The following is an 18,873-nucleotide window of genomic DNA, read 5'->3' on the forward strand; positions in this document are numbered from 1 at the left end:
GTGTTGGAGTCTCCGTAGGCGCGCGGAATGCTGATAGTGCACAAGCTATGCATACAGTAAACATACTAGTATAGTCAAGTTAAGAAAAAGTATGGAAGTAAGTCGTGTAGTCGTGCTTTTTTTGGATTTGTTAGATGGCGCAACTAGATTGTTTCCCCCGAGTTGCACCGTTTCTATTATGTACGGAAGACCGTTAAATTTTAGGTATAAACTATAAAGTGCCGTAATTTTGGAGTAAATTAAAAGCTATTAGGTTCAAGCTAAGTAGTGTATAGAGGACACCTTGGTGTATAGTATATCTTAATTAAAAAGATGTGCAATGTATGATACCCTAAAAAAAATTTTTTTTTCGATTGCGGCTCGAGGATAAGTCAGTCGGTTGGTGCAATCTCAAGTTAAGCTTTTTAAAGCATTATAAACATTCAGTTAACTTTGCACGCCTGGGCAAATTATGGAACATGTATTTTTAATTATTTTGTACATTGTGCTTCGGGGGAAATTAAGAGAGACGTGAAAATTTTAAAAACGGTACTTATCGAAAGACACTACATTTGCACTAAATAAAAAATAGATTTTTTTTACCGGAAGTTTGTCAAAAAGTAAATAGAATTAATCGCAACGAACTGCAAGCGAAGGTGGTTGGCAGCACGCGGCGCGGGGCGCGCGGGGCGGGGAGATAGCGCAGCGCGCAGCTAGGGTTTGCAATATCCGACAATTTTTCGGATCCGGATACATAGAAATAGGATATCAAGAACGACTGTCAAACTTCAAAAGTGCGACCAAAAATGAAATGCAAGTTTGTGCGTAAATTGTCAATGTGAGATCAAAAATAGTGATGTCATGTTACAACATATTAATAATCTATCGGTGTTTGACTGCTTTATCGACTACTTATTCGAATATGTTTGATTGTATAAAAAAATGTTATACGAGTAGGTATGAAGTCGCTTCCCTTATGGTCATATAGGGCCTAAAAGGTGCCTTTGATGAGACCAGCATCATATTTTAGTATGTTGTTAAGCATGTTATTCTGACTAAAAAACCATCGGGAGACAGTTTCTAACGTGGTTAAGTCACCAGTTATGACGTCATCAAAATGGCCGATGCCGTGTTCAGAATATTGCGTATACCACAGCAAGTATATCACATGTAAGCTTGTGTGGGGTGTCATAAAAAGCAAAATTAAATGCGCTACAATATCGTTTATACATTTGACCTTGTAAATACCATAGTTTGCGAGAAATTTTAAGTTTTATTTAAATTTTCCCGAAAAAACATCCGTTTTTTGTTTTCATCAACTTTACTAGTAACTTTACAGGAAGACATTGTATCAAGATATGAATGCTACATTAATAAGCTATAAAATTCCATTAAAATTTTGAAAATCGGTTTATAAACAAGCAAATTACACTATTTTTGTTCCATATCGGATGACACCACCAAGAGTCGGATGGCTGTTTCAATACAATTTGCAAGGCAAATGATGTTTAAGTAAAGGTAACTTGCTGAACGATATTTATAGTAAAGTAATATTTTCGATAAAAGTATTATTATCAAAATTAAGAATACTGAGATCGTTTTATTGTAATTTACTCCGGATCTAGCTATTTAAAGTTACACACTAATTAAACAAAAATATTTATTTTTTTACGTATTATTTTGTCCCAGAGCATGCACCTTCGCATGCGCAAAGCATAGTGTATTTAAATCCGTGTTTTACTCCCCCACACCCTGTACAGCGTTCTTTGCACTTGCAAGACAATAGCTCCTTGCAGAGGTGTACGCTGGTCCATCATTTTTCTTTCGCCAAGCCTAGTTGCAAGAATCTAGCATTTGTGGGTCGCTATTCAGGTAAATTGGTCCCAATGTGGGTCTGTTAAGCCCTTTTTAGGGTTCCGTAGCCAAATGGCAAAAAACGGAACCCTTATAGATTCGTCATGTCCGTCTGTCTGTCCGATTCTGTCACAGCCACTTTTTTCCGAAACTATAAAAGCTATACAGTTCAAACTTGGTAAGTAGATGTATTCTATGAACCGCATTATGATGTTTACACAAAAATAGAAAAAAAACAATAAATGTTGGGGGTTCCCCATACTTAGAAGTTAGAACTGAAACTCAAAAAATCTTTTTTCATCAAACCCATACGTGTGGGGTATCTATGGATAGGTCTTTAAAAATGATATTGAGGTTTCTAATATCATTTCTTTCTAAACTGAATAGTTTGCGCGAGAGACACTTCCAAAGTGGTAAAAAGTGTGTCCCCCCCCCCCCCCCGTAACTTCTAAAATAACAGAATGAAAAATCTAAAAAAAATATATGATATACATTGCCATGCAAACTTCCACCGAAAATTGGTTCGAACGAGATCTAGTAAGTATTTTTTTTTTAATACGTCATAAAAATTAAAAAAAATTTTTTTTTTCATCAAACCCATACGTGTGGGGTATCTAAGGATAGGTCTTCAAAAATGATATTTAGGTTTCTAATATAATTTTTTTCTAAACTGAATAGTTTGCGCGAGAGACACTTCCAAAGTGAAAAAAAGTGTGTCCCCCCCCCCCGTAACTTCTAAAATAACGGAATGAAAAATCTAAAAAAAATATATGATATACATTACTATGCAAACTTCCAACGAAAATTGGTTTGAACCAGATCTAGTAAGTAGTTTTTTTAATACGTCATAAATGGTACGGAACCCTTCATGGGCGAGTCCGACTCGCACTTGGCCGCTTTTTATATGCTGTAGGAGAGCATCCTGTTGAAGGAATATACTCGATCGCTCTGGTTTTTCCTAAACAAGATCATCCTCGCAGTATTTACATTACCTATTTGTGTCCCTACTGGGAAGTTATATGTAGGGTTTGCAATTAGAATATTGTGATGTTCTAATTATTCGAATATCCACCAAAATAAATATCCGAATAAACTGATTTAGATAACAAAGAAATAACGTTTTTAACTATGTTTTAATACATATCACCCCAACTAATTTTAAATGATTACTTGATTACTATAATAGCTAACATAATGTTATCTCTAAAACCGTACTTAATAAGGAGGGTTTATATCTGGATTAGCTGGTGCATAGTTGGAAATACATCCAATGCCTCACCTCGTGTTCATTCGTCATGAAATACTAACTGTTTAATGAAAAAATATTCAAATCTGGTTCCATTCATTCAACTAGCAACATTTACTGACTTACCCGTTTTTATTAATAAAACTCAAATGAGGGTGGATGAGAAAAAATCAGATTTGACGTTAGTGATTAAGCAAAATTGTTCTCTCGCTGTTTCTTTTAATAAATTTTTGGGTTTTAAAGTGTAGTTTTAACATGTTTGGTCCTTCTAGAACTGGATTGTGAAAGTGTAATAAGTGCTAAAAACAATAGTGTAAAAGGCTAAGTGTTAATTACTGCGAGTTGGTAAGATTAGACTGTAAATATTAACTTTGATTTCGTGCACCAGTGAGGTTAGAAACCTTTATGAACTATTTCACTAATTTGGACATTTAAACAGTGCTAAACTAATTTTGGACTGCTGATACTTGAACAATATTAATTTATAATAATAATAAGAAAGTGTTTCAAACTAATGCAATTTCGTGACGTGAACTTTTGTGATTAGAATCTTTGATTATTTTAAACTGCATATTTATAGACTATTTCGCCAGATATAACTTTACGTCAATTGAACTCGAGTATATACGGGAAAGTGGACTTTGAACTTATTTTGTTGTGAATTCTTGTTATACACGTAAACAATGGCTCAACTTTGTGAATCACAAAAAACGTTATCGGAACGTATTTCTAAGTTACAAAGTAATACTAAAAAGACGTCTAAATCAAGATATACACTTGGCTACTTACAAACACGTTTAGAAACATTAGAAAGTTATTGGTCTAAGTATCAAAATCAATATGAGATGATTCAATCAACAGTTACGAAAACTGAACTGGAGCAATTACATTTTAATGCTGAAAGTCTGTACGAGGAAACTGAAGACCTATACCTGGAATTTAAGGGATTATTAAAGGATTATTTGTTGGAATTTTCGAAAGGTCAAGGTCAACCACAATCAAATAATAGTGCGCATAGTTTTTTATCAACAAATGATGGCGAGACCACCCCTATTAGAACTAAATTACCTCCTTTATCTATTCCAAAGTTCGCCGGTAATTATAACGACTGGACAAGTTTTAAAGATTTATTTAAGGCTCTCGTGCATGACAACGTACATCTAACAACTATTGAAAAACATCATTATTTGAAAACTAGTTTATCGGGAGAGGCTGAACAACTTCTAAAACATTTTGCACTCACGGAGGCTAATTACGATAAGGCTTGGAGCACACTTGAGAGTAGATACAATAACAAACGTATGATTGTCACTACAATAATTAGCCGCCTTTTAAATCAAAAGAAGATGAACACAGAATGTTTTAAAAGCTTAAAGGAAATTTTAGATACTACGAAGGAATGTTTGAATTCTCTCGATAATCTCGGCGTGGATACCTCCACATGGGACGCAATTATCGTACATTTAGTTGTATCCAAGTTGGACTTAGAGACACACAAACAATGGGAACAGTCACTTGGATCATCTCAAGATATACCCACATTTACCTGTCTGTCATTATTTTTAGAAAATCGTTTCCGGTCTATGGAAATGGTAAATGTCACTCACAAAAAAGACCAACCGCAGAAAAAAGACTTAGTTAAATATTCCACGGGTTAGTATCGTTTCGTCTAAAAAGCAGCTGGTCTATGTAGCATCTGGTCTAAAAAGCAGCTCGTCTATATTGCATCTGGTCTAAAAAACAGGTGGTCTAAAAACCAATTTGTCTAAAACGCCCATGGCAACTGGTCTAAAATGCTTTTCGCCTAAGAAGCAACTGGTCTAAAAATACCTCTCGTCTAAGACGCAACTTGTCTAAAACGCTATTCGTCTTTAATGCAAGTAGTCTACAATGCATTTTGTCTAAATTGTGTTTCTGACGTCACAGGCGTCCACAGGCTACAGAAACCGCTTATTGGGACGTGTTTCTCGCCTAGGGATAGTATTGTCTTTCTTTCATTCATCTAATGATTTGTTCACATGGACATGCTTAGCTTTATTAATTAGTTTGGTTCTAAACAATATTTTGTTAAAATACTTAATTGGATATAACATTAATTAAAGTTTTTATTTAATTTTCTAGATTTAAGCTAGTTAATATTTCTAGATTTAAGTAGTTAGTTTGCTGTACAGTGTACATATTTATTATCAATAAAGGCATTAATTAATAGTAATATCAATATCATCTGAAGTACGCTGTTAAAATCTTTTGGGTTCCTCAGGGCCTCGGTGTATAATAAATAATACCTACTGATTTTAATATGAAAAGTGTTTTTTTAGTGCGTAAGTTGAAACTTAGAAATAACTTTGACGGCCTGCGTAGCTTAGTTGGTAGTGACTCTGCCTGCTAAGCGGAGATCCCGGGTTCGAATCCCGGTGAGGGTATATATTTGTGTAAGTATCACAGATATTTGTACCTGAGTCATGGATGTTTTCTGTGTTTGTGTTCGTCAATATATATTATATACATCGTCGCCCGGTTGCAGCGTTAACCCATTCAGTGCCGAAGACGCGAATTCGCGTCCTGTCTATGCCTAAACGTGATACCGAGGACGCGAATTCGCGTCGTCGCGTGGAAGGAGGCGGCACTGTGATGATTAAAAATATGAAGCGTCGGCAATGAATGGGTTAACGCTGCTCAGAAGTATTTGCGACTGATGGCGACTGTAGTAAGGTAAATAAGAATAATACGCCAGGCTGTAGGTGAAAATAACATTTTATTCTTAATTAAACTATTGGACTAAAATGCTTGTTATCAAAGAGAAAATGCGTTTTTTAAACTAAAGAATGCTTCTTATTAAACTAAAAACTTTCTTGCTCCTAATGTGGCATTTCTCATATTCTTGCATCACCTATCCCGTTCCTATCGTTTGTATATTTTTAAATACTTTTTCACTTCTGTAACCTTCTCCAGAAAGTCAAATGGCGTAATCAAACCCTCCTCCAACGCAGTCAACAGCTTAGTATATTCAGTGTCGAATTTTATATCAACCTTTTTTCTGTTGTTGACGTTGAAAATGTTTTTACACAGTTTAATGTCTTGGATTTTGGATTCTTCGCGTATTTTTTGCAAGAAATAAACAAATGTGGGCTTTCGGGCCACTCGACTATTCAATCTTCTATGCCAAGCTTCGACACTGTTCGTCGTGCGATGTCTTTCCTTGGCACAGCTTATCATGGGTAATGAAAGCCATTGCTTGTTTACATACCAATGGAAATCCCGCATTTCGTCCGTATCAGGTGTTATTTGTATAATATTAATCCAAGCGTCGGCTATACAAGCGGTGGGAATCAATGGTAAATTCGCGGTCAATCTGACAGCGTGGCGTCCTTCCTTTGTTGATGTGAGATTCATTTCTTCACCCTTATCCCATACATTTTTGTTAAAATGGAAGTAGCATCCAGTCAACTTAGCTTGAGGGAATACCATTCTGAACGCTTTGTATTGGCCTACTTCGTAGTCACATTTGAAAAAGTCTATGTCAAGCGATAATTCTCTTTTAAGTGCCTCAAACAATCTGATATATGTTCTTTTTGTTTTGTCAGGGAGGAGGGCATAGACAACTGGAACAATATTCGTATGGTTTTCGTTACTTCCAATATCCAATTGTAACGTGAAAAGTTGTTTGAAGGGTTTGGGAACTCTTTTGAAGGTGGAGTCTCCGAAAAACTGTTTGCCCTTAATGTTTTTTATTGTATTTTGACTTTTTTTGGTACAAAATACTAATATTTTGTCATTATTGTCTCCATCACACCATACCAAAAAGTCTGTGGCCAAAATTTCAGGTACTTCGACGTCATTTAAATTTAGGGGGTTGGTTTTTTGTAAATTTAGAAATTTTCTTCGTTTTCTATTTAGTGTATCTTTTTTCGACACATACATATCCATTTCTATTATTTTTCTTTTTGACTTTTCATGTAAATTCAATTTAGTTATTTGTTCTTCAAAAATCTGTTTAACGGGGGCATAATTCTTACATACTTCTTTTTTACAGGAATCAATTATCAAATCTACTTCATTTCTAAATTTGTTTCTTCGGCAGGAATGTGGAGTTGGGGGTGTCCTCACATTGTTTCGCTGCGGGCCTAATTTTATAGATGCACTACAGTCGGCACGGTTTACGCAACGCCATAGTGTAGTGCTGTCTTTATTAGTTTTATTCAAATTGTATCTATAGCCGTCATGTAATAGCGATTTACCTCCTCTCTGGCTCTCTATAAATACCAGTTCCTGCTGTGTATGCTCTCCACTACTCGGTCCGGGATTCATAATTTATGTTAACTATTTCACATAACCATAAAATAATATTGCATTATCGCAGGAAAACAGCACATAATAGAATGTAGTTGTCATTAATCTAATCAAATACGGAATCAGTATGTAGTCTAAAGTGGCCAGTATGTTTCCGATGTAAAGGAGTTTCAATATGAATTGCAAACAGATTGATTTATTGGATACAGAGTGGACTTGGTTACTTTAAGACTGCTTGCTAATTACATCATCAGCGTTTTAAAACACTTAGTAATTATAAAATGTACTTTTTGTCGAGCACTAGTGGCGTGGCAGTAGTACGCTAGACTTTCAATCCGGAGGCCTCGGGTTCAAACCTAGTTTCTAACTTTTCGGAGCTTATGTACGAAATATCATTGATACTTACCAGTTGCTTTTCGGTGAAGGAAAACATCGTGAGGAAACCTGCATACTTCTGCGAAGAAATTCAAAGGTGTATGTGAAGTCCCCAATCCGCTCTGGGCAAGCGTGGGGACTATTGCCCAAACCCTCTCATGCATGAGAGGAGGCCTGTGCCCACTTGCCCAGCAGTGGGACGTAGGTATATAGGCTGAGCAGGAGGAGGTACTTTTAGAACAGTGGCTATTTAGACCAGTTGCTACATAGACGAGCTGCTTTTTAGACCAGATGCTACATAGACGAGCTGTTTTTTAGACAACATGCTACGTAGACGAGCTGCTTTTTAGACCAGATGCTACATAGACGAGCTGTTATTTAGACGATTTGATTTTTAGACCACCTGCTTTTTAGACCAGATGCAATATAGACGAGCTGCTTTTTAGACCAGATGCTACATAGACCAGCTGCTTTTTAGACGAAACGATACTAACCCAATATTCCACAACCCAAAAACCCACAAATATGAAGTCATTTGTCACAGAAGTAAACAGCGAATGCACTTATTGCTCACAAAACCACTATATTTGTCATTGTAAAGAGTTCGCCGCATTAGATGTTCCTCAACGTCAGGATTTTATTAAGAAGAATGGCATTTGTTTTAATTGCCTTGTAAAGGGTCACTCCGTTAATGCGTGTAGGCAGAGCACCACCTGTAGAAAATGTAGTCGACGACATCACACTCTGTTGCACTTCACAAACCCTAACAAGACCACATCAGTGCCTGAAAACGATACAGCAACACCCAGTACACCTGAATCAAGCCAAACCACATCAACCGTAGTTTACAAGGCTGAGGTTGACAGCGACAGTGAAGAAGTTATTTTGGCAACCGCGCGAATTGCAGTTAAGGCAAGGAACGGCGACACGATAGTCTTGAGAGCACTGATTGATCCGTGCTCGCAGTCCAACTTTGTTACTGAAGCGACAGCTCAACTGCTTAATCTCGAGCGCACTTCAGTCAACGGAAAAATCACTGGCATATCTCCTGTACCAATGACAACCAAATCACAAGTTGAGTTGAACTTTCATGCCATTAGAAATCCATCACACATAATTACAGCTAAGGCGTACGTCCTTAGACGAATAAATTCGAGATTACCATCACAAGAGCTCCCATCTGATACCTGGCCTTCTTCTGAGATTTCAGACCTTGCGGATCCACACTTTCACAAGCCAGGATCTGTCGACGTGCTCTTAGGTGCCGTTGTATACGCACATATTATTCTTGGTGGAGTAGTAAAACATAATGAGTCTCTGGTCGCTTTGAACTCACGATTGGGCTGGCTGGTATGCGGCGAGGTTGCGCCGTCGGGCCATCAGTCACACAACGTTATTGTTATGCATACACAAGTCGAAGTTGATCAGTTACTACGTCAGTTTTGGGAGATCGATGAATATTCACCAAACGCGAAGCCTCTGTCACAGCCTGAGATGCAGTGTGAAGAGCATTTTAAGAAAACTCACACTCGAAACACTGACGGTCGATACGAGGTTCGCCTACCCTTCAAGGACGAAGACGCTCCAAATTTAGGCAACTCCAGACAACTTGCTTTAAAGCGCTTACATCAGATGGAAAATAAGTTTAAGCGCCGACCCGAGTTTCACGAAGAATACTGCAAGTTCATGAACCAATATGAGTCACTCGGTCACATGGAGGTCGTCCCTGAGACAGAAAAGAAGAATAAAGCTTATTACCTACCACATCATGCTGTTCTTCGTGCCTCGAGCCTCACCACAAAACTGCGCGTAGTTTTTGACGGAAGTGCTAAACCTGCAGATGGAAACTCACTTAACGATGAGCTACTCATCGGCCCACCGCTGCAACAAGATATACGAGATTTAGTAACACGGTGGAGACAACATAAGTACTGTCTAGTAGCCGATATACAACAAATGTACCGACAGATACTTATCTCAAAACAAGACACTGATTACCAAAGAATCCTGTGGCGTGAGTCATCGGAAGAGCCGATTAGAGAATATCGGTTACTTACCGTTACATATGGCAGTTCTTGTGCTCCATATCTTGCCATAAGGACACTTCATCAACTTGCAGAGGATGAACGTGGAGATTTTCCTGAAGCTGAACTTCTCAAAACTGATCTCTATATGGACGATTTAATGACGGGCTCATCTACCGAAGAAGACACTCAACGGCTTCAATGTCGCTTAACTGAACTATTTAAACGTGGTGGTTTTCTTCTACATAAGTGGTCGTCTAATAGTGAAAAAGTTTTAAGCGAGATTCCCGATTCGCAAAAAGCATTACAAAGTTCAGTGAATATTAAAATGGATGATTCGGTGAAAGCTCTAGGCATAGCTTGGAAACCACAAAGTGACATATTTGAACTGGTAGTTAACTTACCTCATGACAACGACGTTGTCACAAAACGAAGTGTGCTATCTGCGATAGCAAAAACGTTTGACCCTCTGGGTTGGCTAGCACCTTGCGTGGTTGTATTAAAAATGTTTATGCAGAAGTTGTGGCTGGCCGGCCTAGACTGGGACTCTGAACTTCCCGAAGACCTGAAAACTGAATGGCAGACTTACCTGACTAACTTCGAACACATGCAGGCCATTCAGCTTCCACGTTGGTTAGGGATTACAAATAATGTAAAAATTGAATTGCACGGCTTTTCTGACGCCTCTTGCGCCGCCTACGCTGCGGTTATTTACATCAGAGTCATCACGGACAATGAGATAAAAGTAAGCCTGGTCGCAGCCAAAACAAAGGTCGCTCCCGTGAAACAGGTCTCATTGCCACGTCTTGAACTTTGTGGGGCGGTCCTATTGTCTAAATTGATACCAAATGTGAAATCTAGTCTAAATATTGATGATAATCGTGTGTTTGTTTGGACAGATTCCACAATAGTTTTGGCTTGGTTGCGTAAAACTCCAAATACTTGGAAGCCATTCGTTGGTAATCGCACTACCGAAATCTTAAATGTTACGAATAGTAGTCAATGGCATCATATTAAGTCTGCGGACAACCCCGCGGACTGTGCCTCACGCGGTATCAGCCCTGACGAGCTGATGCAGTCACAACTATGGTGGGAAGGTCCAGCCTTCCTTCGCGAGTCTGTTGAGATTTGTTACCCTAATTTCACTATACCTGAAACCACACTCGAAGCAAAACCGAAAGCAAAAGTTAGTTACTTATGTACCTCTGAAGTCAATGAATGTGCCACGTACCTCAATAGATACTCTAGTCTACTTAAACTCATACGTGTAACAGCCTATTGCTTTCGATTTCTTCGACTATGTAAAGAAAAGGTTCTAAAAAGGAACGATAACCCAAAACCAACATACCTCACTACTGCTGAAATTAAAAATGCATTAAAAACCTGTATTCGAATATCACAGTCTGTTTACTTTGAAAGTGAAATAGGATTGCTATCACAGAGCAAACCTATCCCAAAAAATAGTAACATTCACTCTTTAAATCCGATCCTAGATAATGAGAAAATTATTCGAGTCGGTGGACGTCTTGTAAATGCTCAAATACCACATGATATGAAGTCTCCTATAATTTTACATTACAAATGTAACTTAGCAAAGTTGATTGTAATTGACGCTCATTTGAGAACATTGCATGGTAGAAATTCATTAACATTAAATCTTGTTCACCAAAAATATTGGATTCTAAGAGCGAAAACCTTGGTAAAAAAGATTTTAAGATTATGTAAACCTTGTTTTACCCAAGCTGCACAACCAATGACTCCGTTGATGGGCAATTTACCACAGTGCAGAGTCAATCCATCACGTCCGTTTTTGACCAGCGGCGTTGACTTTTGTGGTCCATTCACGCTGAAACTGTACTCTGGTAGATGCACCAAAACTTGTAAAGCGTACATAAGTGTATTTTTGTGTATGGTTACAAAGGCTATTCACCTTGAGCTGGTCAGTTCACTATCCAGTGCTGCGTTTTTAGCAGCCTTCAAACGTTTTACTGCTCGACGTGGGCATTGTAAAGAAATCTGGAGTGATTGTGGGACTAATTTCGTAGGCGCGTCCAAAGAATTAGACCTCGCGTTCAAAAACAACAAATCAACTGTTATTGAAGAAATTGCCCAACTGTTGGCTAATGACAGCACAACATGGCATTTTATTCCCCCTGGCGCTCCTCACTTTGGAGGATTGTGGGAGGCAGGAGTTAAGTCTGTAAAAGGACATTTGAAACGCGTCGTAGGTGAGTCCGGCTTAACATTCGAAGAGTTTTGCACTCTGACCACACAAGTCGAGGCTTGTGTCAACTCTAGGCCTCTAACGTTGATTAGTTCTACTGTTGATGAACTTCCTTTGACTCCTGGTCATTTTTTGATAGGCGAGGCACCGCTTACTATCCCTGAAGAAAGTTTCGTGGATACTCGACCTGACTATTTAAACCGATGGCAAAAGGTGCAACGTATGGTACAAAGTCTATGGCGACGTTGGCAATCTGAGTACCTTACTATGTTACAACATCGATACAAATGGTCCCAGAATCACCCCGACATAAATGTTGGTACAGTTGTCTTAGTGAAAGACGATCGTTTACCTCCAGGTAAATGGCTTTTGGGACGAATTGTGGCGAAGCACCCGGGAGCAGACGGCGTAACGCGTGTAGTCTCCCTACAATTTAAGGATCGTGTGTTTAAGAGACCAGTTACTAAACTGTGCCCTCTGCCTCTAGCTGCTTCAGAGCCTTAGTTAAGTGATAGTTTATAGGCTTGTTTATGTATATTCTCACTCTATTTAAGTTAAAGTTCAGATGTTTATGTTTTCCACGGTTTAAAGGACCCATATAGTCCTTGGGCCGCGGCATGTTTAATGAAAAAATATTCAAATCTGGTTCCATTCATTCAACTAGCAACATTTACTGACTTACCCGTTTTTATTAATAAAACTCAAATGAGGGTGGATGAGAAAAAATCAGATTTGACGTTAGTGATTAAGCAAAATTGTTCTCTCGCTGTTTCTTTTAATAAATTTTTGGGTTTTAAAGTGTAGTTTTAACACTAACTATGAAAGCAATACTTACTTACTTCACTGGATCAGTGACCCAAAAAGAATCTTGGCCTTTGATACAAGAACAACGTCACTCTGCTCTATTCTGCACCACTCCACGCTAGTTCCAACTAGCGTGGAGTACTCCGAGGGCGTTTTAGGGCTACTCTAGCTCCCTATTTTTCCTACGCTTTCATCTTCTCTATCTTCATCTCTGATAGGTCCCAGAATATTCCGCCAGAATTTTGTCTTCTTCACTAAGAACTTGTTATTTTTTTTCTGATTCAGAGTCCAAGTGTAATACTTACCGATGTCATTCATCAAAATCTAATTATTGTCTTATAGACTTGAATCATGGACAGTCTACTGATCAGCTTGGACACTAGAACTCGACGAAGCGCTGCTGAGCATCTTAGGCCATTTTGGATTCGAACATCTATCTCCTCTTCCCGATTACTTTAGGTAGGTCTTTTCTTTTCGATCTGCGGTGGCAGCATGGTTCTTTTTTATCACTTGTCACTATGCCCTTCATGACAAATGATAAAGAGCCGACCATCTTAGCCCTATTCATTTGGAGATATTCTAGTGGTTGATTATCAGACCAATTTTCTCTCCTTCCTACTCTACTATCCTAGCCTTGGCCTTCAGGTTGCTTTTGTTTTGAGCCTATAGCCCCAAGTCATCAAGATATCCAATGATATGTTTGCATTAAGCAACATTCGCATTCATTGTATAAAGTTACTGTGTGACATGATGTACCTATCAAAATTGATGTGCTGTTAGTATTTGAATTGATTAAATATATGAAAATACTATATTTAAATGACAAAATGGTATGAAATTATTCATAAATTTCATTAGAAAATTGTTCCGGTTATAGGTCAATAACCATATTTAACGGATCCGTAATATCCGGATCTTATGACCCGATATCCGGATATTTCGGATATCCGGATCTCAAACCCTACGCGCAGCGATTGTTCCGAGACAGTTTGTTTGACACTTTTGACGGGCAACGAGCACAAATCTTTCTTCTGGCATTAAAACGGAACTATTGTTTTAAACAATCATTGAGTGAACTAAGTAGTCTAACGTTTTCGTAAGTATATGGAAAAACGCGATTTTTCGAATTTAACAAACATTGAGCGTACCTGTATTTAATTTGTTGACTGTCTGTCTGCATACTCAGAAACCCTACTATTTCTGCAGTACATGCCACTACTCGTGCCTCAAGAGCCGTGCTTCGTCGGTGCATCTACGCGCGTTCCTTCTCTTGCCACTAATCACGCGCTTGTCGCTTCTGTGTATTTATTGCTCTACGTTTTTGGTACTTGATTACAAAACTGCATGTTCCGTATAAAAATGCCAATTTTTTATGGGGTGCGAATGTAAACAAAATCAAATGAATATGATTGCATCAATTTCCAATAGTATTAAAATTTCCCCCGAAGTACAACGACAGTAAAACATGAAAAACTACTTTCCGGGTGTCGCACCATGGTGCGAATTTGACATTGGATTTAGATATTTTTTCTAATTATTTACTCAATTTGCACCGAGTACATTACTTTCCCCAGACCCGCAATGGCCAAAATAGATTTTTTTTAATGTTGTTTTTTTTTTTTACCTGTTCCGTAGCTTAAATTAACATAAATAACACGTGCGAATTTAGATATAAGTGTTGTAAAACGTACGCCAAATTACACCGAGTACACCTTTTTTCTCTTCTTAGTTATAACCATTACATTATTTTCAGCCGATTTCACCCCTTTCCGGGGGGGTGAATTTAGTAACGATTGTATAAAATTCGATTTTTAGCCCATACAAAACAATCCGTAGTGATTTTATTAGTCCTTAGAATTAGTTCCTGACTTTAGTGAAATTTGAGTTAATTTGACCGTACTATACATAAAAACCACATCAGCACATACAACCTTCTTCTTGGGTGGTCTAAAAGTAGAGAATGGGGTAATGTCGTAACTTTTTAAGGATTTATAGAAATGACAATCGCTGAACTACATTGTACTTATTTATATAATAGTTTAATGCCTGGTAATGGATCAACCGTTACTTATACAATAGCAAAATATTGTAGTGGTTCTACGTATAAGCATTTTTTGCTTATTAAGTAGGTACATCAATTCACAATTAAGATTAAGTTTATAAGTATAAATGCAAACGCAGACACAAATAAATGCAAACATAGTCAATATTAGTCATTAAAGCATCTTTAATCTCCTTATTCGCGGGAACTTACCTTAACCACCTTTTTTGAAATGCACAAACAATAATTTAGCCATTTACCTAATTAGTGTCTATATACATAATGATTTAATAAGAAGGGCATCGTTACCCAAATTTTCGGGAATTTACCCTATTAAACTTACTGATCACACTCCTGTTTTGATATTAAATATCGTGATTTTATGTGCGATAACGTAATAAACTATTAACTTGCCTATGGACAGTTACTCCGTCTCTTTTTTTCTTCCGATTGGAATAATTTTAACCATGCATGCCTGCATATTATATTTTTTTCTTTCTACAATTCACTCCAATGACGTCTCGATCCGACTGACGGCAGGTTGGTGGATGATAGCTGTCAATGTGTGCGTGTCGCGCGTAAGTCAAGGAAATTGGTGGATGATGGAATCCTCGTTGTGTATTACCAAAACTACGTCCCGTCCGTAGTATTATTAGTTCAAGATAACAGCCATCAAAATGTATGTTCGGTTATTTTAAATAAGTACCAGAAAACAAGGGTTTTAAGAGTGACCCAAGCGACCGTAAATGGAACGGAACTCTTCAACCATCGTTGAAGAGTTCCGTTCTGTTCATCATCAGCAGTTCCACTTCATCAAATCTCACTTTTACAAATGTAAATACTTGATTTGTTGATGAACATACTAAGATCACTATATATATATATACATGCCTTTAACATTTGAGAAGTTCCCTCAATTCCTCATGGACTCCATCGTCAGAACTCGAACTTGACAAAAAATTGTCTTAAAAATCTAATTTGCTTAACAAACACAGCGAAGAAGACAAATCGCCAAACGTGTACTATGCATCGTTAAAGCGTTCCATTCTGATCATCATCAGCAGTTCCACTTCATCAAATGTCACTTTTTAAAATGTAAATGCTTGAAGTGCTTACACTGCTTATCATACTTTCATCAACATTTACTATTCGGGAACAAACTTCATCTAAATCATCTTCGCACAGTTCTAAAAACGCCCTTGAAGTTTAAACACGACGTTCTTTATCGAAGGCCGTCAGCATTTTCGGTACCCAACGAGCATTGACTTTACTCATGTACAAATGTTCATGTAAAATTTCTCCGACTCTTTCTTTACTAATACCTAAGACCTCAGCTATTTACCAAACTTTAATTCTTCTATCTTCTAATACCAGCATTTTGACTTTTGCTATATTTTCTCCGGTCACTACCGATATTGGCCGCCCTGAGCGGGGGTCGTCTTCCCGTCCGAGTTTAAATAAGCGACTCAAATTTTTGACCGTGGCATAAGAAGGCCCAGTATCACCGTAAATTATAGCCATTTCCTCAAAAATACACTGCGGTGATTTGTCACTTTTTGTAAGTAACTTAATTACAGCACGGTGCTCGATTTTCGTAATATTCGTTGGTAATTCACACATGAAGTACCTACTTTTCCGTCTAATATCTCAAATGTGTTTTTTTTTTAATTATTTGTTTTTAAATGGCCTTTCAAGTGGCCAGTATCATAAACGCATATCCTCAAATACCTTAGGCTTAGAACTTTTCAGACACCCCTCGTAAGTGGATCTCGTCACAATTCTCTATCTGACGCAATAAATTTAGTTTTAGAACAACAGATCTAATTTTTTAAAGTCCAAACTTATTTTCGCCCGGGCGAGATCATTATCAAATCTGAATGAAGGACGACTCGACCTTGAAACGCTGACCTAAAATTTAATATCACAATACATGTTAATGATTACCAGGCGTTCTCTCAGTAGCCACTCGTAACCAAACTAAAATATCATTGTCAATAATTTTAATAGATTCATTATTTTAATTAATATCGGTTTTGTTTTATTTTGCGAAAGATGTAGGTAAGTAAGTAAATAGTAATGTAAGTGTTCGCTCAGTATGTTTATAATAAGCTATGATGGGGTGATTTTAGGCAAGGTGATGGTGGAGGACGAAATCGGGGTGGGTGGCGGGGGGAAAGGTCTGAGTGAGGCAGCGTCGAGTACCTTCACTGTTTCTCTGGGTCGCTTCGCGGGCGCACGCTCCTAGCCCCGACAGTTCGCTCGCGACCGTGCGGACGAACCGCAATGTAGTTTCACCCAACAGTAACAGAACAAGCCTCAAACTGTTTTCAACTTTTTCAAAAGTTGTTAAAAAATTATCGGGTGCCCCAGGAGACGCGTCCCAGGCTGGCAGTTCAGGTGAGTGGTCGGAGTTTAGATATGTGGCGCGTACTCCGTCGGCACGCCGCGAGGGCGCAGACGAAGAGCGTAAAAGTTTGAGCTCGGCGTGAGGCGGGCGCGGTGACGTCGCAACAGGTAGGGCGGTATCGAGCGAGATACGCTCACTTTTACTTTTCGTTTAGGCAGCGTGATCCCGGGCTGGCCCACAACCGCCATTTTATCTCGTCCGCCGTTTAGCCACAGTGCGACACGTTTTTATGCCAGCGCTAATAGGGCTCCCGGCTACGTAGTCTCTTACTGAGGGGCCTCACAAATAACGGTGATTAATTTATAAACCAGATTGTAGACATTTTTGTGTCAGCACTTTGAAGGACATGGGATGACTGCAAGGTATTGAGTGGGTTATGTAGTCTATTGGAATGATATTTTTTTTATTATCCGGTGGATATATTATAATGATTTCTTTAACAAGTATCGTTAGTTATCGAGGTCTAATTCTTACACGGTAGACTGTGATAAAATGAAATTGCACTGCGAATTCAATTTGAAATTTTATACAGTTGAGAACAAAATAGATAAAAATATATAATTTTGCGATAAATATTAATTACGTCATCATTGTCATCAAAGTCAACAGTAGGTAATGATTATTATTCACTGAAAAAAACACACAATATATTATATCTGCCAGCATTCGTTTTTTGCCTTTAATATTATCATGTTACTATGATAATGTTAATGATGCATGTTCTATCTATATTTGTTATTAAGTCGCTCTGGAAAAATGCGTACCCCTTACTGATCTCTATAAAATTACATCAAATTACCAACATTCACTTTTATTATTAGCATATGGGGCTTGTTTTTTTAACGTTTCTCCGATGTCATAAAAATGATTTTTCTCCAATATGCTTGGAAATGTTCCCCTTATTGTAGCAAAAATAGTACGGGAAGTTCTTCGTTATGGTCAAAATCAAATTAAAAAAAAATCAAACCATTATTGTCGTGTTTTAGCGAACGGGAAAGTTATTACTGTATTGTTTTTTACTTTTTAAAAACATGTATCCACTAAGAAAAATTCATACAGCCAATGAATATAGCCGCGGGCCGCGTCTACACGACTCGGTCAGCACCATTTCAAGCTATTAGGATAGAGTCGTGTAACCCGTCGTGTATGATCGTGCGAATACTGCTTAATAAAATCAAAGACCTTTTATATTTTTTTAAGGATCTCATGCGTGCAAATACAGCTTATATTGCACAATTATATTGAATGAGCGAATATTGAATAGTACTGAATGGCAGAATAGTTGAGCCTTTAACCTTTAAAAAAGAATTAACGAGGGAAATTGTTTTTGACGTTTTTGATGTGAAGGTTCGATTTGAGTGCTGGTTGATGTTTAAATTATGATTATTTTACCTGATTTCCTCGCATGTTTGGAGAAAAGCATTATATATGCCTCGGCAGGAACAGCAATTCGTGGATCCGTCTACATTGTCGGCCATACACAAATTCGAAACTCATCCGCGAGTTGCCCTTTCCGGTCCTGTGCAATAATGTACTATTACAGTTCATATGGTGCTACTTATCCGCACTAGTGCGTAAATTAGCACATTACTCGTATGTAACTATGTCGAACATTTAAAGGGTCATATG

General features: G+C 37.9%; 2 protein-coding genes across 2 annotated transcripts in view; both read left to right on the forward strand.

The window, feature by feature from the left end:
* The first annotated feature begins 8,269 nt into the window (after nt 1-8,269).
* On the forward strand, nt 8,270-17,082 carry LOC133529512 (uncharacterized). Its single transcript, XM_061867237.1, has 3 exons — nt 8,270-10,967; nt 11,814-11,996; nt 16,967-17,082. The coding sequence occupies exons 1-3, from the start codon at nt 8,270-8,272 to the stop codon at nt 17,080-17,082; spliced, it is 2,997 nt and encodes a 998-aa protein (XP_061723221.1).
* LOC133534859 (SCY1-like protein 2) overlaps nt 16,502-18,873 on the forward strand; it is a 170,240-nt gene continuing 167,868 nt past the window's right edge. The window contains exon 1 of the mRNA XM_061874182.1: nt 16,502-17,234. The gene's annotated coding sequence lies outside the window, so the exon portion shown is untranslated. The remainder of the gene's footprint in view (nt 17,235-18,873) is intronic.

The sequence above is a fragment of the Cydia pomonella genome, chromosome 1, assembly GCF_033807575.1.
Source record: "Cydia pomonella isolate Wapato2018A chromosome 1, ilCydPomo1, whole genome shotgun sequence".
NCBI classification, from domain to species: domain Eukaryota; kingdom Metazoa; phylum Arthropoda; class Insecta; order Lepidoptera; family Tortricidae; genus Cydia; species Cydia pomonella.